The sequence below is a fragment of the Phlebotomus papatasi genome, chromosome 1, assembly GCF_024763615.1.
Source record: "Phlebotomus papatasi isolate M1 chromosome 1, Ppap_2.1, whole genome shotgun sequence".
NCBI lineage: Eukaryota > Metazoa > Arthropoda > Insecta > Diptera > Psychodidae > Phlebotomus > Phlebotomus papatasi.
The window spans coordinates 98,540,000-98,549,244 of NC_077222.1; the positions used below are offsets into that span (position 1 = coordinate 98,540,000).

At 31.7% G+C, this 9,245-nt stretch overlaps 1 protein-coding gene across 1 annotated transcript; it reads left to right on the forward strand.

Annotated features, from left to right (window-relative positions):
- The first annotated feature begins 1,346 nt into the window (after positions 1-1,346).
- On the forward strand, positions 1,347-6,893 carry LOC129809994 (cardio acceleratory peptide 2b). Its single transcript, XM_055860176.1, has 4 exons — positions 1,347-1,594; positions 5,822-5,947; positions 6,021-6,227; positions 6,447-6,893. The coding sequence occupies exons 1-4, from the start codon at positions 1,504-1,506 to the stop codon at positions 6,560-6,562; spliced, it is 540 nt and encodes a 179-aa protein (XP_055716151.1). The 5' UTR covers positions 1,347-1,503; the 3' UTR covers positions 6,563-6,893.
- Positions 6,894-9,245: the final 2,352 nt, after the last annotated feature.

The window sequence follows — 9,245 nt, forward strand, 5'->3', positions numbered from 1 at the left end:
CAACTATGCCGAAATTTGGCACACTTACCCTACTATGATTACACTTTGCCAGCATAGGCCACAAAACTCACTACTAAATTTCCTTATTCAGGGGTGCCACCTCGAGCATCATCAACATAAAATAATTACCGTCCCTAATTTGAATTTCGATTTAAATCACTTAAAAATTTCATATTTTGGCTGGCGTGCACTCACGAACGCAAGTGCACGTGAGTCACTACCATAAAAAGTATTGTTGGATAGGCCTATATTATACAAAAAAATATTAGGTTGATCCGACTTACAGACCACCCACACCACCAACATATAGGTCCGTCCCTATTTGAATTTCGCTCACTGTAATTCATACGATTTGAATGGTTTGAAATTTGAACTTCATTAGAATATTATCAAAAGGAATAAATTCTTCTCAATAGAAAAGACTAGTTGACTAGTTTGATAGAATTAGCAATGTTTCTCTCAAAAAAAATTCTTTATTTTAGTTCTAGAAATATTTTTGCGTAATTATAAAAATATCGTTGTATTAAATTCGCTAAAAACGAATCTATCAAAGTTTTACCTTCAGTAATGTTTTATTTAAAATGATCTCTCAGGATAAAATGCGCCTATTATTGGCTGAAAAGTAGCAAAAATTTGGACTAAGTTATATTTTTTAAAGTTCGGTTTGTCTCCAGTGCACCTTTTCTGCTTTTTTTTGTTTTAAACCAGTGCAGATGCTTATCGTATTAAAATTTCTTTTTGAAAAAAATCATAACTTTTCTCGTAAGAATTGAGAAAATAAGGATTCGTTGGCTTAATATATCGGTATGTAATTTATACAATCCATTTTGATTCATACTTAAGTGAATGTGGGTGTGTTAAGATGGTAACTGAAGAATGGACAAATCTCAGAGATAAGAATAGAAAATGTGCAACGCCGTATGTGTCCTTTCAATCAACGTAGGATTTCTTTTATAAGATTTGCATAAATTTGTCTTTCTTGAGGTATTTTTAGCCATCATAAAAAGCTGTGTGCGTATGAGAAACTGGACGAAAATTGAATTTTTTTCTGCAATGGAGGCTCCCCAGATGGTCTTATCTTCATGGCCTCTGTACCATATTAGTTCACGTAATGGCATATAGACCATCCTACACAGAGCATTAAATGGATCAGCAGATCATATTTGTGTTTTCAAACAGGAATAAAGAAAGAATTAATGTTATTTTAGAAAATTGTGTTACATTTCCATTTTTTTCTGATGCTAGCCAGTCTTCAGCGCTTTTTGTTGCTCCTCCACAGGATGCCGTAGGACTTGCGCAAGCGTAACCTATTGTATTTCTTGCGGGATGATATAAAAGCTCAATCAAGGATGTCCCAACTTCAAACGACTTGTAGCTCTGCAGTTGATAAATAGACACCTCAAGAAGAGGCAAAGTGCTTCAGTTTGTGTTTCTTGTATAAGCAAGTGATACTTCTGTTGGCATTCAATCCTTTCAGACTTAGGAAATTTTCATTTGGATACAATGGCTCGGTCATCGTCTGCAATTGAATTCACCATTTTATACACACTTTTCTGCATCCTCCTGGCCACTCACATTGCCTCAGCAGCTGATGGTAAGATCTGCTGTAATATTTTGCTTTTCAATTTTGCAATACTTAATTATAAAAGAAAGTGCACGTTTAGTGAAATTTCTTTCTTAAAGTGTTTTATTAAAAGTTTAATAACTAACACCCTTGTGATACACATTAAAATTTAAAGTCTATTATCACTAATTGCCCCCATATGCGTTTAAAAGTGTGCATTTTTAAAATTTTTAATGACTGGAATTATTAGATTTTGATTAGTGATAAAATTCCGCACTTGGTTCATAAAATTGGTTAAAATAAAATTATTGTGAAATACATTAAACTTAATGAGAAACTATATTTTTGCTTTTTAAGTCTATTCCAACCAATTCATGTGAGTTAAGTCCGTTTTTTCTATCACCAAATTAATCAAAGTCTGAAATGAACTTTATTAAAATTTAAAAATTACTGTCAATCCATAAAAAAATCGTGAAGAAATTTGTAAAATTCCAGGTTTAATATCAAAATTTTAAACTATTTTAGTTGTGTAATAATCTGAGACAATCTTTAACGAGTAATAAATTAAATAACTTAGCATATTGCAGATATATAAGAATCAAATCTATTGACTCCATTGGAGTCTTTACTGTACTTATTCATAAATCCAAAAAACAATGCATTTTTTGTTAATCTAAAAAAAATATTTTAAGACAATGCAATGAAGAGGGAAAATTTGTGAAATAGTTAAAATTTTAAGATATTTTCGATAAGAAAGAGTTTTCAGCAGAAAAATTAAAAACAAATGTTTTTAAAATAAAAGAAAAAAGCTTTGAACTTCGAATTGATATTCACTTATCATGCATTGCAAAAAAAACGAGCATTCGATGTCTTTAAGCATTCGCTTTCTAGGTTCAAAACAAAAAAAAAAGAAATTGTCAAAAATGTGTTTGAACGTATATATTTTTCAATCAATTTAGGATTTGTCTTATGAAATTTGAAGGATATAAAAAGGAATTCCCTCTGCAATTTTTACAAGATTTAGAGATGAAAAATTTCAAAATTAAAAGTGGATAATTTAGGCCATAAATTTATTATGAATTGATTAAAGCAGTTTTAATTTTTTTCTTTTTTATTTATTGAAAAAAAAAAGATGATCCTTATAAAATAAATTGATAACCAATGTGATGTGTCTGTAACTAAAAATGAGCTATTTTACTTCCTGAAAGCGAATAACCGATGTATCATTCGTTCATATCAGAGGCACATAGCCATAAGTTTACTTTGGTTGGAACATTAATACAGGCTTGAGACCTAAGGCTTAGCCATATGGCTTAACTATTCTGAATTCTTATCAATCACGATTTTGTGGAAAAATTTTACTTAGGATTGGATTATTAAAGCTAAATGACCTGTTAGGCTCTCAAAAAGCAATAAAAATGCTCGCTATTTAGGATTTTGGAGTCTAGTCTGAAGATCGCTTAAGATTGATCACTTAATTTCTTCACTAAATGCAAAATAGAATTTTCAAAAAAGTGATTTATTTAAAGAAAGAAAAGATTGAAGGTGGTTTACGCAAAATCAGCTTATGGTTAAGTTTACAGGAATTTTTTGAAGACGTGCTGTTTATATATTGTGGATCAAAAACGAAGTCCAAAAGCGCAAATTTAAAAAAAAGTCTCATGATCTGAAATACCTACAAAAATTTAGATTTGAATACTTATGAAATACTAGAAAGACGTTTATAAGGTCCCCAGTTTACTTGTAAGGATCACTATTAAGGACAAATAAAGAGTCATAGAAACAGGCTAAAAGAAAATTATTCCTCTGGGATTTTTTTACGGTAATGTATCGACCATGAAGGTTGGATCATCACCCCAAAGTAAAATGTTTCCTTTTTGAAAATTATTCGTTACTTCTAACGAATTATGTTTTGAAACATGTAGTCCATTAGTAACGAATGCAAGTCATTTTGAAAAAAAAAATAAATTAAAAGAATTTACAAAAAATCATTTTATTTTACCGAAATGATTTATTCAGAGATTTTTTCAGGTTGATACTGACAAGAAAATTTTTCTTGGGAGAATTCACATATAGTATTTTCTATTTCATTTCCGGCAAGAATTTTAGAAATCAAATTTATTATTCAAATATTTTTAGTTGAAAAACTGTTATTGAAGGACAAACCAGTAGATTAAAATTGAAGTTTAAGTTCTTTTTTTTATGGATTACATATTTATGGTCAGTAAAATATTCGATTTTGGCTAGTAAATAAGTCAAAATTAATAATACGGGAAACTAGGGAACCACCGGACACGGGGTAGCACCGAACACTGCGAGTTTTTAATTAGATATTAGACTTAAGAGAACAAGATCTATAGGAATTTAAAAGCGCCATAAGGATGTTTGCCCTCTGTTCAAGTTTAGAAATTATAACTAATTATTGTTCCCTTAAATTCCTTTTAGGCGTACAAAAGATCTCATTTTTTTAAGGTTAAAAATTTATAATTCTTGTTTTAATTATTCTTCATTCTGACTAATTTTGATTTTTTGACAAAATTTACTTACTGGTTTGATGGGATAGGACAGACACGACAGACTGTAGGGTAAGATGATGTAATTTGGAATCATGTTTAATTTGGAACTGGGAGATTTCTAAATACTATAAGATGGTAAAAGGAAAAAAACAAAGAAGAAATACTCTCGAATGTAAAGTCTTATACTTATTAGTGGTTTTCGTTTTCTCTCTGACAAAATTCCAAAATGTACATGATTCCTAACCACCCCATCTTACCCTAGATGGAAGAATTATTATTGACTTATTTTTTTGCTTTATTCTTCTAGTTTTTCTTTTCTAGTTCTTCTAGTAAGGAATAAAACAGAAAAAGTCAATAAAAGATTTACAAAAATTTCTTTTTAAAATACTACAATTATTTCTTAAAGAACAATATTGAACTTAGTAAAATATACTTTAAAAGAACACGTTTCTTTTTTGTTAAAGTTTTTCCAAAAGATTGCTTATCCATATGGAAGTTAGAAAACTTTTGTCAAAATGGTCCATTTAGCTTGTTAAATGTTTTCCAAAGCTTGTTTTTTACTTATAAAATATAAAAAAAAAAGTTTTATGTAATTGAAGAATAATGTCTTTACGGTAAAGATGTTCTTAACGTAAAGATTTAGTTGATAATTTTGCAAACATTTTCTTTCAGAATAAAATATTACAATTCTGAACTAACAAAATCGATCATTTTGTCTTTAACAAGATTCAATTGGTCATTTTGCAACGGCTTTCTTTCCAGCAGTAGAATAGAATAGAGTTAAATTTGGAATTCCGGATGAAAGGGTTGATGAAATCAATTTGGACCTTTAAACTTCGATAATCTACACAGGAAAAAAAATATTTTGTAAAATTGTTCGTAAATGTTTCTGAATCCCTATTGGGGACTTACGAAATGCTCGTAAATTGTATAACTCACAAAAAAGTTCGTAAAAGTTTGTAATGTTTTTACAAACATTGTTCATAACATGATCATTTCACTAACATTTTTCTTTCCTTTACAAACATTTGTTCGCATATTTCGGTTTGTCTGGTAAAACTTTATGAACAAATGACAAAAATTTACGAACATTTTTCTGTGTCTTTACGAATATTTACGTACAAATGTTTGTTAAAAGAAGAGAAATGGTCATCAGGTTATCATGTAACACACAATGTTTGTGGAAAAAGTAAATACAATTTTTACGAACTTTTTAGTGGGTTATATGATTTGCAAACATTTTGTAACTCTTCAGTAGGAATTCACAAACATTTACAAAATGCGAAATATTTTTTTTTGGTTTAGTAATAATTTAATAATAATAATAATAATGCTGGCACAACATTCCATGAAGGAACAAGGCCTTCCTGCAAGAGGATTTCTAGACATGCAATATTATTTTTTCTTGTACGGGATGAGGTTGTCAGTCCCATACCCGTGGAATCAAGTGCAGTGAAACTCACTGGATGTAATCCGAACACCTTTAACGCCAGAAAAATTCCTGGTGACCTAAAAGGGATTCGAACCTGGGACACTTGCATCATAGAGCGAGTGCTCTACCGCTTGACCCATTGAGTGCCATAATTTATTAATTATGCAATCCTAAAATTTTATTTAATTGATGTTTTATCAGATGAGAAAAGATCCTAACTCTAAATTGGTTTGTCTAAAATTCCAAGTTGTCCGGAATTTCAAGTTTTACCGTGCAATAAATTGTTAATTGATAAATTTTCTGCCACAGGTGATATTGAGGAATCCAAGCCCCGTCGGTCCGGAAACATGGGACTCTTCCCTTTTCCCAGAGTTGGTAGATCTGATCCAGAAATGATGGCCTATGACAATGGCATGTACTCGTTAGAAGATTATGGTAAATTTTTAAGCCCCTATGATACCTTTTTGTAATAAATTTGTTGGAATGCTTGATATAAATATTCTTAAAGATGTGCCCAAGTACGAGATGAAACGTCAAGGTTTGATACCCTTCCCACGAGTAGGACGTTCCAGAACTGGCACAATGCTGGCCAAACTTGCACGGGAGGAATATGGGAAACGGACAGGAGGTGTGGGTGCCAATGGGGGACTCTGGTTTGGACCACGCTTGGGAAGAATTCAAAAGCGCAGTCCTAACCATGACGACACAATCCAAGGTGAACAAAACAAGGTGTAAAGGTGATTGTTTGATGTTAAATACCTAAAATGCTTCTGGCTATTTATGAGAAGACATTCAAAATTCACCAGAAAATTTCACCATGATCCTTGCCAAGGAGCTTAGTGAAATTGTTCTACTTCTATTTTTGTAACGCTATGTGGCTACATATAAATCAAAATTAGGCAATTTGAGTTGAAAGAGAATTGATCTTTTGCAGTGAAAAGTCGCCATGATATTTATACACCCCGACTGGGACGTGAAAGTGATGAACTGGAGAACACAGAATACGACGAACTACTAACCCTTCTACCGAATCTCAAGAGCTTCAGTTAATTTGACAAAATGAATGGAAAATTCTACTCTCACTGTATAAATGAAAGATACTAACACTAAAGAGATATTTTCGACAATAGAACATTAAATCCACAAGGCTGGTGAAAATTTCTCAAAAGGAATTTTTAAAAAAAGGATTTAAAATTCTATTGTAACATATTTGAAGTTTTCTTTTTGTAAATCTCATTAAATGGATTTTCTGCAGTTACTATCACCAGAAATTTCTTACTTATTGTGCTGAAGAGTTGCAATAAAGTATATTTCTGCATTAAACATAATAATTGTTAAATATGTATAAATATTGGCAAATAAATGCAAAAATGCATGAAGCGTTCGACTCTTATTGAACTTTTTCTCTTATTGGATGGATATTTTATTCAGAAAAATTACATACAAAAACGTTATACATGATAATTTCTTATTGAAACTACATTTTATTCTTAGTAAAAATGTAAATCCCCTACTAAAAATACTAATTTTTCGTTTTAAGATCTTCCTGTTTAGAATTTGGATTTTTTTTAAAACTAGTTGCTATAACAATACTCTTATGAGACACACTATAACTTCTAAAAATTCCTAAATAAATAAATTAATGAGTTTTTAAGGTATTTGGAGATGTTATTTACATGCTAAATGCAGTTGGGTCATTTTAAAATGATATTTTAAAAGTCCTTTAAGATATCTCTTAATATGAGAGCTTTATGTTTCGCACTTGTGAAACCGTAGTGACATATTTAATTATGAACGAATTTTCAAGAGGTGCAGTAGAAAATATATCTTTTTAAAACCAGTAAATTATTTAAATATTTCTTTACTAAATCAGACTTAATTAATTTTGAGAAGTTTATTACGTTATTAACTACCAAGACCTAATGAAAATTTAACGTACGCACCTTGAAAAAGGTAAAATTCTCAGACTTAAAAATGTATGCAATTTTTGTATGCCTTAAATTAAACACACATCTGTAATTTAAGTATGACAACGGCGTAACTTTTGGGTCGAAATGGGGGGGGGGGGTAATGTGATAGGAAAGTGCCCATGCTTGATACTGCAAAATGATGTCCAAGGTTTGTGAATATTTTCTGATTAACACACAAACCGAACGATTATTCCACTGTGACAAAAAAATGTCTCACTTATTAGGTTCATAACCCAACCTCAAATAGTTCCTGGAAATCCTTAGATTTTCTTCAAGAAGAAAATGGAAATTCAGTAGCGATTTTTATACAAGTTGGGTCCGGGGCCTTCCTGTATAATGATTAATTCGACAATTCGGAGGTCTATTTTCACTGTAAAAATTTCACCGCATACAAAAAATTGAACATCAATATTTAGACGGAACTCTAATCTATCTGCCTAAATAGTTTGTACGACTGGTTATTAGTTTTAAAATCACTTTTATGTAATTTTTTAAGCCATGTTTTTATGACATTAGGGCACTAGCGAAAACCATTTTTTCACTTTGAGTCCATGAAAATGTCACTCTGAAACCTTAAAATTCAGGCAACAGGGTTAAAGGTTATGTCAATTGTCGATAAAATTGGAGGTTTACAATAGGTGTAATTATGAAAGAATCACATCTAATTATAGAGTTACCACATTAAAATTATCATTCATGGACCCTTCTTAAAATATAGGATGGACACAGGTAGAATTTATGAATTTGTCACCTTCCACAAAAACAGTGTCTCCAAGTAAAAATATTTTTACATAAATATTAGTTCTGATGAACCCTCTATGTGCCTATGATAGTAGTTTTCCTGAACAGCGACATTAATTAAGAAATAATTATGAAATATCATGTATCGAAATTACGGGTTTGGACCCATTTTTGATTTGTGCATCCTGAAACTAGGAAAAAAGAGCTAGGATCCTTGAGCTAGGAAATGTGAGGCTTAGCACAAGCTATTGAAATATATTGCTTTGAGTCATAACTATTGATTAACATAGGAAAAAAATAGTTTTTATTAAGCTTGGATCGTATCAAGCATGAGCACTTTCCCCTACATAGTTTCTGTCCTTTGATTCCTATGTTCACCTTTAAACGGGCTAGATGCCTAGCAGGTCCGGGACACTCATGTGAGAGATAGAAGATTGGGCAACCAATCCCAATTGTAAATCACGAACCTGAGGCTAACGAACAAGGGATCTGGTCTTTCTAGAGAGGGTTGAGCGACGGGCTAAGAAACTAACAATAACAACCCCTTCCCGTAGAAGCAAAATTGTTACAAAAACTCACAAGGAGCCTCGGATGGGACGGACTTTACGACAACGTTTTGGAGCAATCTGACGGAGAGTCGACAGGAACTGAAGGAGGTTTGTGCGAGAGGCCCAGTTCCTTAAATGAAAGTTGCAGCTACCTAAGTACGAAAGTAAGTAACGGCGTGAATTGTGTAGTTGTTGCTTTAAAAAACATTTTAGACTTTAAGCGGAGACAAGGGTTTTGAATTTTAATGGAACCGTTTTACTGCTTGAACTCTACAGATAGACAAGTTTATATAATTTTTGGATTTTGAGTTATTGGGCTCAAAATTTGGAAGAATTTTGGGAATCTGAATTTCTGAGTTTTATGACGTCGACAAACAGGTCCGTCCGTCCGCAACTTGGAACCACCGGGGAACCCTCTCATAAATCGACCCAAAGACTGCTAACATGCCTTCAAGTCGATCGTAATGAGACTTT